This window comes from Abramis brama, assembly GCF_963993115.1.
Source record: "Abramis brama genome assembly, chromosome: 22".
In the NCBI taxonomy this organism is placed as follows: Eukaryota; Metazoa; Chordata; class Actinopteri; order Cypriniformes; family Leuciscidae; genus Abramis; species Abramis brama.
The window spans coordinates 8,679,055-8,696,135 of record NC_139984.1 but is presented as its reverse complement, the minus strand read 5'-3'; the positions used below and the strand labels follow the sequence as shown (position 1 = coordinate 8,696,135).

The following is a 17,081-nucleotide window of genomic DNA, read 5'->3' as shown; positions in this document are numbered from 1 at the left end:
TTATGTAAAACTGGCACATATAAACAGTGATTTGGGCCACATGAGATACATTACACTTTCCACAGCAAGATTTCATCACATTACATGCCTACATAACTTTTTTTGATCTTTAGACTCCTCCACAGGTGAAAGTAAAACTTTTAAGCCACCACATTACATCATGACATTCACACTGCATACACTAACAGACAGACACAGTCCTCTAAAATTACTGCCTACTTGAGGGTGTCAAAACAAATAACTGGATGATAATCTTGTAACTTCCACTGTTACAATATCATTTTAAAATGAGTGCACATTCTTACACAGTCTACGCCTTAAGGTTGGAATACACTACACAACTTGGGGATTTTAATCTGATCAGATTTTAAAACACTAGGCACCACATTTGCTGACTTTGAAAAACCGGGCATCACTCTAAATGATTGAGGATCAAACACTATCAGAAGTTGTTCCAAAAACAAACTCGCACAGAAACACGCGCCTCGTTATAGGAGATGCTTGACATGAAAATAATGCATTCTAAAATTGGCTCATAATCTCAGACATGCTTGATATGCTCCAACTGGACGGATTCATAGTCTTAAGCTAAAACATCAGTCAGTGCCCATCATACATTATGCGATTTTCTTTGAAATCTGTCAACTCTGACTGCTCAAAATTGGCAGATTTGCTTTGACTTTCAGCAACTAGCTTTGACTTGGCCAGAGTGTAAATCTGGGCAAAAAGTCACATTTAAATATTATTCCATTAAATTTTATGAAAATGTGTCATATAATTGAAATGTTTCTTAAATACTCACTGAAATGTTTTGTGTAAACCTTATTGCAGATAAACTGCTATAAACTTCTACAATATAAACTGTTTCAATATAAAAATTAATGTGATTTGTTCACTTCAGTATTTTGGGCAGTTCCATAAATGTCTGTATTGCAAAATATATATATATTTATATTCTTTCTTGTTCAAGAAGCCGTTTCATTTTGATATACGTCACAATAGTGAAGAAAAGACGATCACAACAGATGTTTATGTAGAATGGTCTACAGCAGGGATAGACAACTCCGGTCCTGGAGGGCCACTGTCCTGCAGAGTTTAGCTTCAGTCCTGATAAAAACTCACCTGCCTGTATCTATTTAGTAATCCTGAAACACTGATTGCCTTGTTCAGGTGTGTTTAATTAGGGTTGGAGCTAAGCTCTGCAGGACAGTGGCCCTCCAGGACCGGAGTTGCCTATCCCTGGTCTACAGTCTTTACAAATGAGGATATTTTTCTGTTTGTTTTGTATTGATTAATTAACCATCAGGTTTATATACTATTATTCACATAATAGTTACCTTCCTTTGATATTTTGCACTGCATAATAATGGTAAACTCAGAAACCTTTTAGTTTATATGCAGACTAACATGGCATTATAAGATATGAGCCTGGATTACATTTGTTATTACATATAATAACATTTGTTATTATTAGCCTTTCTATGCCTCGCTCACCATGCCACTAGTGTGCAGGCTGTGAAAAGGTTTACACTAATAAGAACAGAAAATGATAAAGAAAACTCTGGGTTCCATCGAAATATTTAATATTTCATTCTTCAAGCCAAAAGATAACATTTTAACAATGTCCACACACATAAAATGACTGCACATATATGCAATTTGCAAAACAAAACAAACCAAACATAAAATATAACTATAAAAAATTTGAGTCCACAGACATTTCTCTGACCTAGAGATTTTTGAGTCACAGCGAGGAACTTTTCGATATGTACTGTCCTAAAAGTCTTCATTAACATGAATGTATTGTTGTTGTTGTTTATAATTCAGCTGCTATCTCCAGATGACAGACTGAAGTATTACTACATTGTCAACTGTAAACCTCATGATCAAAACAACAGTGCCTTCCAGACACCTCAGAGATCTGGAAAAAGACATGGTCATGACCATATTTCCTCTGCTTATCCACAGAGCCTTTTTCCGTGAAGAGGGACTCAAGCTCAGTGGAAGAGGATGTGTTTGTGTTTGGTGTTGGGAATCTGCTCTCGGCTCTTCAGTCTCCTGACGGCTTCTCTCATGTGTTTGGGCTGCAGAGGTGGCGTGTCGCCCCACTTCTCACACACGTCAAGAGCTGGAGTGCAAGAAAAACAAGAACAACATTATGGAGGCAATCAATGAGGCGTACGGTTTCTAGCTGAATCATACTTCAGTGTCGTACCAACCTTCCTCAACAATCTCCCCAGCAAACACCTTCGAAATTCCAGACATGGCGATGACCACATTTTGAGAGACGGATGATCCTGTGATGGATTGAACTAGCTGGAAGAAAGGAACAATCTTTTTCAACAACTTTCAATTATTGAAATTCTCTGCTTCTTTTTTCATATTATATATATATATATATATATATATATATATATATATATATATATATATATATATATATATATATATATTCCAACACCTTGTGGTATACTTAGATCTTGTAAATGTTTACAGGATTCCCAATAGAATTGTTTTTATCATCATTTGGAACCGATCATAATTAAAATGTGTGTATTAACTTATTATAAATGTTTAATTCCTATACTAACTGTACAACAATAAAATAACGGTTTTCTTTAATTGTCCAGTAGCAAGACATTATTTCGGTAAAAGCAGGGCTCTTGATAACATTTACTAAATCATGCAATAAGACTCAAAATATCAAATAAAAATCTTTTTTGATAAAAAGGACTCTCATTTGATCAAATTAAGTTGTTTTAAAGTTGGTCCCATATTATGATTAATTCCAAATGAAATCTTGCACATATTTCTTAAGGATTTCCTGACTGATCCCATGGATGCCAGGTGTGCTAATCACAAACTAGCCAAATGGCCAATCAAAAATAGTCAAACATGATTTTGTGGGGTTTTGGAGTGCCGAAATTGTACGTCTGACCTTCAACCTGTGGCAACAATTTAAAAGTAGCCCAATTCCTGATGAAAAAAACACGGACAAACACCGACTCCTCCACTTACTCTCTTTATAGCTGCCTTTGGGAAAGCCGAGCGTCTGTACATCTCATAGCGGTTCAGCTGTTCTTCAGAGAATGACGATACTAAAACTCTGTGGAACAAAAATGAGGAGTAACCATATCAGTCTGTGTAATCTATCAGAGGCAGGTTTTTAGGTAAGGTAAGTTTTGCACCTTAATACAGTAAATCAGCATACGGCACAATGAATGACAAACAAAACTCACTGCATCTTTTGTATTTCATCTTCATCAACTTTTTGCCGTTTCTCCTTTTTCTTGTCTTGCTCCAATTTCAGTTTTTTAGCAGGAGAGGGGTGAAGAGAAGATCCCTCTTCATCTTCTTCACCACCAGCAGCAGCGTCTTCAGACCTCTAAAGATAAAACATAAATAAATACATTTCTATCATATCATTTCTAGTGTTTCTGGATGAGAGCTGGACGGACCGCTTTGCCCTCCTCCTTGGGTCTGCTGTGTCCCGCCGCGGGTTCATTGGAGACCCCGCCGCTCGCCGGAGCGTCCCCGGACCCCAGGCTCTTCTGCTCGACTCTGTCCTCGGGCTTCACTCGGTCCGGGTCTGCCATGCTTCAGCTGAGCTGAGGGGCATTCAATAAAGAGGAAGAAGAAATATAACATGATAAAATATGATTTTACATCACGGTACTATAAGACAATGTGATTATCATGTTTATTGTGTGCATAGATTTACATTAGACTGGGACCGAATCTGAAACAACATTTTAGACAAAAAGGCCGTGTGTGTGTGAATAAATAGTGCAAAATATACATAAAAACAGAGACTTCTCCAAATAACATACCTCAGGCCGACCGCAGGGTTGATAATAGTTTTATAATCACGGAATCAAAGAACTGTTTGTTTGTTTTACACCTCTACACTCCAGACTGAACCCAGACTCAACAGTCATGACAATATCCGGTCAATTTCAAAATAAGAGTCCAAATCAGTTTCCATCACTGGGTGGCGCACTTTGCTAGATAACGAACTTCTCCAATAAAGCAGCTTTGCACAGAGGAATAGAGGAATGCTCCACTGAAACGCATTCATATCCTAACCTACTGTCTAATTGGAGACATTTGTACAACAGCCGCTTAAATAAGTATTTCGTTTGAATCTATTACTTCCAATTACATGCTTAAGCTTTTTATTTTATTTATTATTTAAATAAAAAAAACCATAAACATAAACACAAACGTTTGTGATTGTGCCATCCTGACCAGCGCTGAGATAAGTAACAAATGCCACGTGACACACCATTTGCTTATTTCTTCATAAGGAGCGTGAGGGCCTATGTTACGGACACTATTTTACACATAGACTGTAAAAAATAGATTTGAAAAAAGGTAAAATTTGAGTCATTGAGTAGAATTTACACACTGAAATTAGAATTATTATTTAGATCAAATTAATATTACACCACTGAATTTAATATATAAAATCCATGCTTTTAAGACCAAGGGAATTTATGTCTGAAATTAATTTATTTACAAAAATCGATTTTTAGATTTTTTTTTTTTTATTATATAAATTATGCTTTTTGCATGAAATTTCAAGTGGTAAATCTGTATTTAAGATATCATAATGTATAATCTATAAATGCATGATGGCCAAATTGGTTTATGAATAAAAGAATAGGCCTAGGAGCATAAGAGTCAAGAACCCGCTAGAAAATCAATCAAAGACTGTAAATCCTAATGCTCAAAAAAATTAATTGGTTTGAGTAGGGTAAACGTAAATTAAACAAATTAGTTCTATTACATGAACTGAGTATATACCTTTCTCTTTCTCTTGATTTCACAAAACTGACAAATTTTAAGTTTTCTTAGAAAAAAATAAAAATAATTCTTAGTGTTTCATTGTTTTGAGTTTTATTAACTTGGTTCCTTTAACTTAGGCAAACTTAAATTGAACTGAAACTGGGCTGGGATTCCTATTTCCTAGCATGCTTTGACATGACACTTGAAAGGGAGAGTAAGCTAAAATTAAGTGTTATATAATGTTTTTTGTTGTTGTTGTGTGTGCAATATTAATGTTTATGATTTAGTATTATTTTATGTTTAGCTATGCTAACTTATAAGTTTATAAAAGTTTATAAAACATAAAAGTTTCTGTTATGTGTGTTTTTTTGAAGGGCTTCAGTCATTGTGACGAGTGGAGCATGAGCTTAGAACAGGTATATGTTAAATGTTCTATATTGCCTTAATTATTCAGCAATTGTTATGCTATGTGTTGGCTATCAATGCATTAATAAGCAAGTTAGCATTTACTAACTAATTAAAGCTAGCTATGTTTCGCACTACTAAAAATATTCAAGTAAGATATTCCATGATAATTTGAAGTGAAATGTAGCTAACTCAAATATTTAAAGTTAAGAGCAATTAAAAAAAATCTGCCATTTCTGCTTACTTGAACTTTGAATTTCTTAACTTAAAAATGTTGATGTAACTGATTGCCTCAATTTTATTTGTGTTTTGACAACTTATGCTGGTTTACAGTAATTAATACATTTTAGAACAAATCGATTTAAAGTTACATTGATGCAATTCGGCTGCCATAGACTGTTGGGGAAAGTAACTTTTAAAAATAATGTGATACAATATTGTGTTACTCCCTAAAAAATTTAACTAATTGCATTACTTAGTTACTTTTTATTGAAAGTAATGCATTACATTACTTTTGCGTTACTTTTCCTCGCCTGGGCTGGGCTTGCTTGTTTGTTTTATAATAACAAATAAATAAATAAAAATTCTATTTTTGGCAAATGTGAAGTCAACTCAGATATTTTGTTTTAGCCTACATTTAAAAGTAACATTGTAGGAGCCATACTTTTGTTTGTTTTGTTTTATGTTACAATGCATCTTTATTTTTGATTGAATAAACTTCAGTATTAATAAACATCTATTATGGTACTTTGCACTCGTCAGAATCATAGCATCAACATCTCCCACAGTGGACAAGAAACAAGTATTTAAAATTGGAAACTTGTTTTTACCAAACGTGTTACTTTACTAGTTACTTGAGAAAAAAGTAATCTGATTATGTAACTTGCGTTACTTGCAATGCATTACATCAGTGTCTGGAAGAACCTATAGGCCAGAGTCAGAGTCAATAAATCAAAACTATCTTGTGTTGATGCACAATGAGCTTGATGCGGGACTCATTTTATCATCAGATCATTAAATATATATATAACTCTAAAATATTCACGATGACTTAATTAGCATATAGAAAAAAAAAAAAAAAAAAAATCTAAAATCATAATGGATTATTATATCCATCAGTCCCGTTGCTGTTCATAATGATCCACTTTGTAAGAGACTCTTTGATAATTTCTCAAATTAAGTAATTTTCTATGAACCCTTGATATATTGTCACGGTTTCTTCTTCCACTAATGTCAGGATTTAAGGATAAGCGCTCAAACGAGGGGTTTCACATAATGGAATCCATCGATTTCAATTCCCTAAATGCCATTCCACCATCATTAGTGTAATTAAATGATTGTGCATAATTCCGAGCCCTCGCGACGTCACCAAGGAGCGCGCCCGTCTAGGAAGTGACGTGTCGAGCCGTTGCCAAAGGAAGTTTGTACGGGCGCTGGGAGAGAAAGTTTCCCCGGAGCTGGAGCGATTGGAGCGGGAATAACCCTGACACAGCCGCCGCTGGTGGACCGAGCGGAGCGGAGCGGGAAGAGTGCGCGTCGGGGCGTCGGAGAGGCTGCCGTGGGTCCGTGTGGCCGACCGTGTGATCGTTCCTCCGCTGGTGTGTGTGTGAGTGTGTGTGTGTGTGAGAGATGGGGAAGGAGCAGGAGCTGCTGGAGGCGGCGCGCACCGGGAATCTGCCCGCCGTCGAGAAGCTGCTGTCCGGGAAGAGACAGTCGGCCGGGTCGGCCGCCGCGAGTAGCGCTGGATCCTCCGGGAATACCGGGAGCGGCGGGCACAGCTCTTCCCACACGCTCTCCAGTCTGCTCAGGTGAGGGAAAACCACGGAGGCTTTATCTCTACAGGAGACCGCGCGAGCGGGGCTAGTTGTCACTCTTTACTCCAGGGATTGTTTTCACAGTTGGTTTATTTTTTTATTTAAGTCGTAGACACAAACATTGAAGTCTTAACTAAACAAATAACTTAGCATTTCCCATGGGAAACAAAAATATAATTGAAGGCTCTGTAACACTATGTTGTGTTGTCTATAGTGGGGCATGTTGTCACACTGTATGGGGCATGTTGTCACAAACTGCTGTTAATTGACTAACTGATTTGAGGTTGAGAATAACTTCATTTGAAACCTAAAATGCTATCTAAATAATAATAAAAAAGACTGTCTTTTACAGCATACGTATTTACACTCAAAACACACGTGACAACTTTCCCCAGCCATGACGTTCATGAAATCTCATTCTCGTTTCAGTAAACATCTGCCTTCATCATTTAAAACCTCTTGTATGTCTGTGTGGCTTTATTGTGCTCACTTGGCACCCAACCACACAGATTAGGATATTACAATTTGAGTTTGCAGAGCAAAATTCACCAAATGTGTTTTAATTAAAGGTGGTTTTGAACTACAGTTTTTTTAGACCACAAGAGAAAAACGCATTTGCACAATGACATTTTTGACCTAAAACCTTACTGTTCTCTTCCCTTGTTTTCTTGGAAACAGCTGAACTGGAAACCATTTCTGTTAGCTGTCAAAAAGTATCTCAAGGAATCATCATCTTTCAAAGAACCCTGTCAGTTCTTTCTCAAGATAAACATGTTGATGTTCCTCTTTATGTCATAAAAGCATGAGTAACATGCGCCATCATCCCTGCTATTACAAAGCAAAACGTAGTGTCGTAATACCGAACATTCCTGCTGGATGTGATTTGCACATGTATTTACAATGTAGATGTGTGTGTGAGTGAGATAGACATGTAAATTATTCTCAGTGTAGTGTGTGGATAGAGAGATGATCACATTTGCATGCACTTGAGCTGCCTCTTCATTTCTTATGCATTTCAAAGTCCAGACTCCTGTAGTCTGAATAATGTTTAGGCAATTGCACATGTTGCGCTATAATATGGTTTCTTATCGGCCTCTTTGAAGATATATATATATAGAGAGAGAGAGAGAGAGAGACTCTGTTTGGTTTGTTGGGTCGTGCGTGTTAATGGGGTGCGTGTCTTACTATGTATGTAGAAATATTTTTCTATATTTTTCTATTCAGAGCTCCTTACCAGATTGAGTTTTGGCAACAAAATGACTTAAAATATTTTTTAAAGGAATTTTGTCCTTTAATTAAGTGAAGAAGCATCAAAGTAATAGTAAAGACATTAATAATAATAATAATAATAGGTGGAAATAATGCAGGTACACTTTTTTTGGGGGGGGGGCCTTGTTTGCTCAGTAAAGTTAAGCAAAACCTTGTCTATGTCAGCCTACTAGCATTACCCAATAGTGACATATTTAAATCAGTCTTCACAACAATGTTCAGTGTTTTTAAGGCACAAAAACACATGTATATGATTAACAACTGTAACATGGTGACAACACAGAACTAACCACGGGTGCGTTTCCCAAAAGCATCTTTATCCAACTATGGTCACAAGAGCCGTCGTTATCAGCACAGTTCAACGAGTCTGTGTTTCCCGAAAACATAGTTCTTACTTCCAATGAACCATCGCAACGTTGTGTGTTTGGAACGACAGCTCTCGACCTGTGGTTAGAAGCAGAGTTTCTTGTTTGCATGACATGTGGACTCAATGAATCCTTATCTTGAGCCAAAATAAGGAAGCTGACATTCAGAACAACCTGTGTCTGTTATTTAGAGTATATACAAATGTCATTTACGTCTTTTAGTTTGTCAAGAGATTTAAAGCATCGTTTTTGAAGACTGCGCATGTGCGAACGTGATCTGGCCTATAAGAACGAGCCTATGATTGAATCTAGAAAAGAAAAAAGCAAAATAAATGAGAAAAATGAGAAATAGTGCTCAGATGTCATGTCCGTAACTTATAGCAAAACATCTAGCGTTAATTCAATCTCAAACAGATTCATTAAAGCAGTAATTACTCCACCACCTGTGTGACGTCATTAACCAGCGTGGTTGAATGACTGATTTGCGACAGTACGGTTTCGGGAAACAGTCGTGACTAGCTAGTTGATTTCTTCAACGATGTATCGTACTATAGTAGTGACCAGCGAGTTGCGTCGTCGTACGGGAAACACACCCCAGATACAGCAAATAACGATTCTGTTTGCTGCCTCTTAAGTTCTTCACTCCTCATTATGAGCTTTTGCTGCTAGTCTTCTAGGTCATCATCACTCTCCATCTTTCCCCTTCATCTGGCGACACACACACACACACACACACACACACACACACGCGCACAGGATCTACCTATTCCACGTGCAAATTGATCAACTATAAGGCTACATTCATAGAGGCCAGATATCATGCCATCCACCCCTTCTCCCCATCAAAGCTCTTTGTGTCCGCTGGCATCTGTGTGTCTCTCTGGCTCGGTGGATCAGTGTCTGGCAGTGCTCTATGGTGAGAAAGACCGGCTCAGCGTGTGTCGGAGGGAAATAAACGGATGATCGGCTGGAACTGGTGCCAGCAGGAGAAGAATAAAAGGGTGCGCTCTCTCTCTCTCTCTCTGTCTCTCTTACTGTCTCTCTGTCTCTGCCTCTGTCTCTCTCTCTCTCTCTCTCTCTCTCTCTCTCTCTGTCTCTCTTACTGTCTCTCTCTCTCTCTCTGTCTCTCTTACTGTCTCTCTCTCTCTCTCTTTCTCTCTCTCTCTGTCTCTCTTACTGTCTCTCTCTCTCTCTCTGTCTCTCTTACTGTCTCTCTCTCTCTCTCTGTCTGTCCTCCTCCTGCTCACCGGCCAACGATCTTTAAGAGCATCAATCTGTATTTACTTACCAGAGACGCAGTTATCGGCAGGTGTTAAAGGGAGTGCTGTGTTTGCGTGCAGCTTGTCATTTGGCGTGTGTAATGTACATGTCAATAGTATTTTGTGGTGCGAGTGTGTGTCTTACTCTGCTTGTGTGTACATTGGCATTCCTTGCCGTCAGATCTGCCCAGTTTAGAGCGAGCAGTCTTCACAAATCTGCACTTATTAACAAGGCCAATTCCACCTTTTATCAGTGATTTCATGTGCCTCTATCTACGTTTTTGAAAAAGTCTAGTCTAAACGTATCTATACATAAAATTCACTGCAATTTCCTGATGAAATGAACACTAGTGGCAGTAAAACACATTTTACACTAATTATGATTGCAGGGCCAGATTATCGATTAATAAAGTCCTCAAAACACTTTTTCCATAGTGCATGATTTGTAAACTGATACATTTTGATGTTTGCTTCTCATAATCCGCTCCATATGTTTGGCTTTTCTGAACTTGCTCAGTATCCCGCTCAATGTATGGAAAAGAGCACTTTGGATATTCTTTGGTAAATATTCAATATTCGAGTTTCATGGTAGAAATAACTTCTTCTTTTTTTCTTCTTTTTTTTTAAAGACATGAGGGTGAGTAAATGAAATAATTTTCAGAACTATCCCTTTAACACACCTGTGTTGTGATGGAAGGGCTTGCCTTGGCCTAATATCTGTGCACCAGAGGTTTCCTCACGCCGGGAACCGAGATGAACCGCTCTTGTTTTCTGTCTCTGTACTGTATGGAACGAGGGGTCGTGTTGAGACTTGTCATGTTGTTTTGAAAGGGTTTGAGAGTCGTTTCCTCTCCCCTTCGTGGAATGTCGTTTCAACATGGCGGCGTCTACAGTTTTGGACATGCTCCCTTATCTGTATTTATACGTGTGCTCATCTGCTTATATTGTGTGCACATGTGCATTTAATTTAACACCCTTCTGAGATGTTTTACTGTCTGTGACCTTTTTCTCTGTCTATTTCTGTCTCTGTCCATATTTCCATCTGCTTGTCTGTCTATGCTTGTTTATCTGTCTATCTATCTTTCCTTCTGCTTGTCAGTCTGTCCATCTGTTTATCCATTTTCTGTCTGTATCAGATGTTAGTCCAGATGTTTGCCTTTTCAAAGTTTATTTGTCTGTCTATTGCTTGTCTGTCCTTTTGGCTATCTATATGACTGTCTTTATGTGTCTATTCATTTGTCCATTTGTCAGGACAGACACTGTCTGTCTTTTTATCGATGTGTCTGTTTATCAGTCTATCTCTTTCAATCTGTTTATACATTAATCTGTCTGCCCTCTCCATAACCTGTCTGTTAGTCTATAAGTCCTTTTCTTTCTTTTTGTCCATCTGTCCGTCTTTTTCTTATCTATGAAAAGAAACTTTCACAACTTTCTTAAATCAACAGAACCAGCGTCTCATTATGTGGTCCAGACGGACACATCTGATTGGTAGATAGCAGGACGGGTTAGTTAAGGTCACTGCTCTGGCTCTTGGGCAGAGAAACCAAAAGAATTTAAATCAAATGAGTTGGCTTATCAAATAGATATTTCCTTCGTTATTTTCATGCCTAATTATGCCTGTTAAAATATATTGTATGCGCTACTGTTACTTTCACTGTTCATGTTATTGCTGTATCATATTTATCTTTAATTTAATAGCACAGTGAATGTTCAGTGCTGCTCCAGCAGGGCTCAACCGGTCGAGAGCAGTGAGTGATTTTCTCTGTCTTTTGTTGTTAGATTAACATTGAGGATAGAGACAGCAGCAGGTTTATTAGGCTGCTGTCACTTTAAGAGCTGCACGTATCCAACATACTGTAACACGTGTTTTCTTTTCAACTGTTCATGTTCACTTAAGACACAACCGGCTATGTTTCACAAGGGTAGTTTCCCCCACAGCTCTTCCCATGAGAGCTGCTTTCTGTATCGTTTAGTTTTCACGTCAATATGCTGTAAACCGGTCTGTTATACGTATGTTATACGTACGTTATACTGCCCTCCACAGTCACAGTGTGTGTCAGTGCAATGCCAGTCACAAAAAGTTACATTTTGACTGTGCTCTCTGCAGATGTTCATTCACTTTTTTTGTATAAGCTGTTTTTGATTGTGGTATACAGCAACAATTTCAAGTCATACGTCTTAGACTCTTTATTATTTATTTTTGTATAAGAGCAGCTTTGTATGTTACTAATTATTCAGAATATGCGTGAGTCCACAAGCATCATTCCATATTTTTTTGTATGAAAGCTGTTTGTGATTTTGCTAAAGCAAAATGTTTTTTTTTTTTTTGTGGTTGTTTTGTCTGAAGGATTATATTGCTCATTTCACAATAACAGGAGGATTTTGGATAGAAGTCTAGTAGTATTTTATGTTAGATATTCAGAATATGTTGAAGTTTGTATTCATTGACTACAAGTATGCTGCTAGTACAGGCACATTCCTTTTCCTGTTGGTTCTTTGCAATGTTGGGACTTGAGTTGACTTGCCAAATCACTTCCATTTGTTTTATTAATAAAATATATTGGTAAAAAGTAAATTCTTTATGGGTCATTATAAATACGTTGCTTAAAAAGTACCAAGTTGTCACACACACACAAAAAAGATGCATCGATAATCGCTTCAGCATCGCATCACAGTCCTCTGAATCGAATCGTGAGGTGCCGAGAGATTCCCACCCCAAATTCTGTGTGAATTTATCAGTTCAAGCGCAAAAAGACATGAAAGAGAAGTCGATTTGGTAACACTTTATTTTGATGGTCCCTTTTGAACATTCTATTGACTATAAGTAACTTTGCAACTACATGTCAACTAAGTTAGGGTTAATGCCCTTCGAGGTGTCCATTGTCAGGTATTAATGGACGACGGCGAGGCGTGCGCATCGGACGGTTGCCTCCGCCGAAGTCCATTAATACCTGACAATGGACACCTCGAAGGGCATTAACCCGCTTATACCATGGTCACTTGCCAAATAACACATTTTTAAACATTAGTTTATATTTTAATTAGTTTTACAATCGAAATATAAAGTTTTTACAAACAATAACTTCTTGGTTTCCCTGGTTACACCTGACGGTTTATTTAGCAACCGGAGATATTTACAGTCCGCTCAGCTCGTAGAACCCTTCAGTTTACTGCCTGTTGCTACGGTTACTCACAGCTGATGTAGCCAGCGCATTTATTTATTAATTTCGAACGGTAAACAATCAGTTTCACCAGAACTCCTTTACTAGGTGTCCTCTATCACTTTTTAATGGACACCCTGCAGCCAATCAGAATTGAGTATTCACCCAGACCAGTGGTATAACTTTCATTAGAGTATTAGTGTACTGTCTGCTTAATATCTGATAACTCTTTATTGTGATGCTCCTCCAACAGACACTCTACTGACTATAAGTAACTTTGCAACTACATGTCAACTTATTCTAACCCTAACCCTACCAGTCTACTGATACTCTACTAATACTCTGAGAGTTAGTAGACGTGTAGGTGCGACGCTACTTATAGACAACAGAATGTGTTAAAGGGACCATCAAAATAAAGTGAAACCGTCGATTTAATAGGCCATTGGCACTGTGTATGAGAGGCAGCTTTTCTGTGCGTGCCTTTTAAGCTATAGACAACTTGTTTGGTTAGAATGATTGGACTGAATTCTCAGCATTGTGACTAAAGGACCGCTGTGAAATGTTGGACTGGTCAGGGAACAAATTTAAATCTTATCTGTTGTCCGTTTCTGTGTGCTACACCAAATCAGACCTCAAGCTTCTGTAAAAGTGCTGAGTGTTGTTTATCTAGAGATCCTGTTAGACTCCGTTCACACAGGCTTTCACTTTTGATTCCCACAAAACCTGCGAAGGGAAGTTCCTCTGAAGAGTGGCCAGTGTAGTGGTGGATTCCTGTGGGGAGATGAAAGGGCAGGTGCTTCCTGAAGAACTGCAGTGTCTGGGAACTCAACAGGACTGTGGCTGGGCTGTGAACAGAGCTGTCAAAATGGAGAGCAAGGGTCCATGCTGAAAACGAACCGTGCAAAGTGAAACGGCAAAGTGATTTATCGCAGACTTAGCCGTCTGAATTGTGTTTCATTTTTCAATGAATCAGTGGATGATTACGATCTGAATGTTTTATGCTAAATCATAGCTAAGTATCAAACGGCTTCAAGCATTGTAGCATCCATCTGAGCTTAGTAGCGAGTTAGTTAACTGGCTTAAGTTGAAAAACACTGTATATACCCTGTATGCATTGGTGTTGGCGAGGACAATTGATGCTCTATAGAGGTTAGGTTGTTTTCCGCTTTCGTGTTGTGTGAATAACACACCAGGCTCTGTTTGATGTGGCCGCCTCACACACTCAACATTGAGTGGTTTGGTCGGCGGACTGTGTGACCAAGGACCGATCTGTATCACTTCCTGTTTTTATTTTAAAGACTAGTTAAGCATATTTAGTGTTATATATCCAGCCAAGACGAGGCCTTCTGGCATGTGGTTCTACAGGTCTCATTAAAGGTTTTGCTAGTGTGGTACAGCAGTCAGCAGCACGCAAGATCCTGACACGTTTTTGCTGTAGTACGTAGGTTTAAATCCACGACCAATCTGTTTCCACTGCAACACTTCTGGAGAAGCTATTCTAACACTGTGTCCTAACCAGATGCGATGCAATGACGTAATACATGACAAAAAAAACGTGTCTCTTCCAGTTTTTTTGCTAGCCAGCCGCGACGATGGCCACGTACACACTGCAGCTAACGTGACGCTCACATCAGTGTATAGGCAAATGCCAGTGGTTGAGCTATTCGTCAATGTCTTGTTTTGGAAGCAGTCATACGCAAATGTATTCGCCTGTGTGACGTCACAGATCCCACAATATCAAAACGAGCTGTTTTTCGAAGTTTGATTAAATGCTTTGTTTATAATGAGGAGGGCGTTTGATGAATGAAACTTGCAGGATGTTTTAATGCTACAAAGACCTCTTATATGGCAAATTTGATTTCTCACGTCATGACCCTTTTAAAGGAAACCACTAATCGAATTGATGTGGCTTGCCCTGTCATGTGCTTGACGAATGCGTGTGCTGTTTAATGCGTTTGAGACTAGGAAAGCTCTAATATTACAGTTGTACAAAAAAACTCACATTACTAATTATTAAAATGTCATTTTTGGTTTGCAGCCTAGTGCATCCAGAGTTTTCCTTTTCAGCCCAGAAACTATTATTTCGGTGACATCCCTATGCTATTTGAGACACGTTTTACTTAATTATTGTTTTTTTTTTTTTTTTATTAATTTGTTCATTTTTTCATCCAATTAATTGATTACGAGTGCCTGTGAAGAAAGGGCCCGCAGGCTCCACTGATTGGCTGTGATTTGTGATTGAACTGGAATCACAAATCTGGAAACCTATCACATCACATCTAGATAGGACACGGTGTAAATATGTTGTTATGCTCATGTTGGTGATAAAGGTTCAAGTTTGGCTTGCAACATTTCAATCCCACTTCCCTCTTTCTCCTTAATAGTTTTGCTGTCTTGCTGTTTAGTTTCTGCTTAAAATAAAAAGCAATAAAAAGCCTCCCACCCAGCACAAAAGTTGATGGCTATGACCTTAATTCTTAATAACTAATAATGAAAGAAGCTGACCGAGTAAAAGTGTGCTAAACTGTGTAAAAGGTTTTAAAATCAGTTTATCTTTGAGTGAAGGGAAGTTCCACTAGCCTTGTTATGACTGATCTTAACAACTGTGTCTTTGGCCTCAGAATGAACCTCCTTTGACTGGATTGGACTCAGTCATGTGGTGGACGTTTAGCCATCCCTGCTTCCTCTCTCCTCTTTGTGGATCTTTGTTAAGACGGGGTGGCTCTACATTTCATTCATATTTAACAGTTTTGCCAGTTTAGAACCTGTTTAGGTGTTTTGTTTTACATGTATTGTTTGGGTAGATAGATGGGTAGCAACATGCTGCCCTCTTAATTTCTTATGTCTTGTTTGGCTGTAATTCTAAGGTAGTCTTAGTCCTGCTTCAAGCTCAGTGAAAAACTTGATTCAAAGTGAAGGGGAAAGTTTATATTTAAATGTATGTAAGAGTGTTTTGGAAATTTCAAGATATGGGGCAAAAAAATGCTCCTGAATGAGTTCTGTATTTATAACGTAATAGTTCAGCTATATGACACGAGCAAGAGTGCTGCCCCCCCCCACCCCAATATCAGCACCATTGCAGATGTGACAGCAGTTCAAAAAACAAAAAGTTAATATTAAATTACATTTTAGACACAACATTGTCAATATTGATGTTTTCACTGAAATTTGCCAATTACAATATTTCTAATCAAAGCAGAACTGTTGCACTTCTCAGAGCAAAATCCGTGTTTTTGAACAAATCGGTTAAATAAATTATTCATCGACTCATTCATTAAAGGGCACCTATTATGACTCTTTTCACAAGATGTAAAATAAGTCTCTGATGTCCCCAGAGTATGTATGTGAAGTTTTAGCTCAAAATACCCAACAGATCATTTTTTACAGCATGTTTAAATTGTAATTTTTTGGGGCTCAGAAAAACGCGCTGTTTTAGTGTGTGCCCTTTAAATGCAAATGAGCTGCTGCTGGACGGCACAGGGGGCGGAGCCTCACGAGCTCGCGCTCAGAGTCAGGACAATCTCATCTGATAATATCAGAACAGAATCTCTCAGTTGCGGTGTTCATTTCGACTCGGAGTCGGACAATAATGCCCACAGAGCCAGAGAATATATGCTGTATGGACATAGAACAGGTATAGTTTAGTTTAATTATGGTTATAACTTATTTGTCATCTGCTTTTATCCACTAATACAAGCCTGCTGTAGCAAAACCCGTCCGAATGATGACCAAAATATACTGACGAGTTCAGTGAAGTTTATTGTACATCACACAAAAGATGAGCGTTTGTTTTACTCCAGAGAATCACTGTAAGAGCTGAATAAACACAGTATAAGAAGTGCGCATTAAAGTCTTATCCATAAACTCTCTCTCTCCCTTTCATTATCAACAACATACACCGCGAAGTACACAAAACACTCGTTACAACTAACAGTAAACAAATATACACACCTTTTCAGTGGGCGCTTAATAAACTGGTACACTGTATATCCGTATAATGACTCGATGAGCTGTCATAAA

The 17,081-nt window shown here is 38.2% G+C and overlaps 2 protein-coding genes across 2 annotated transcripts in view; one reads left to right on the top strand and one right to left on the bottom strand.

Annotated features, from left to right (window-relative positions):
- Positions 1-1,566: 1,566 nt before the first annotated feature.
- Positions 1,567-3,950, bottom strand: taf11 (TAF11 RNA polymerase II, TATA box binding protein (TBP)-associated factor). The gene is made up of 6 exons (XM_084099690.1): positions 3,831-3,950; positions 3,459-3,608; positions 3,240-3,385; positions 3,019-3,106; positions 2,220-2,316; positions 1,567-2,128 (listed from the first exon to the last, which is right to left on the bottom strand). The coding sequence occupies exons 2-6, from the start codon at positions 3,594-3,596 to the stop codon at positions 1,998-2,000; spliced, it is 600 nt and encodes a 199-aa protein (XP_083955816.1). The 5' UTR covers positions 3,597-3,608; positions 3,831-3,950; the 3' UTR covers positions 1,567-1,997.
- Positions 3,951-6,674: 2,724 nt separating this feature from the next.
- The window catches only part of LOC311073665 (ankyrin repeat and SAM domain-containing protein 1A), a 134,833-nt gene continuing 124,426 nt past the window's right edge, over positions 6,675-17,081 (top strand). Inside the window, 1 exon segment of the mRNA XM_084099573.1 lies at positions 6,675-7,001. Coding sequence (XP_083955699.1) covers positions 6,823-7,001 — 179 coding nt within the window. The 5' untranslated portion in view covers positions 6,675-6,822.

Excerpts from the sequence above, each read along its gene's own strand:
- taf11 (XM_084099690.1), bottom strand. The coding sequence starts at position 3,596 with ATGGCAGACCCGGACCGAGTGAAGCCCGAGGACAGAGTCGAGCAGAAG. Across the intron at positions 3,386-3,458 it reads CCAAGGAGGAGGGCAAAGCG|AGGTCTGAAGACGCTGCTGC; the intron begins GTCCGTCCAGCT and ends TTTTATCTTTAG. Across the intron at positions 3,107-3,239 it reads GATGAAATACAAAAGATGCA|AGTTTTAGTATCGTCATTCT; the intron begins GTGAGTTTTGTT and ends TTTGTTCCACAG.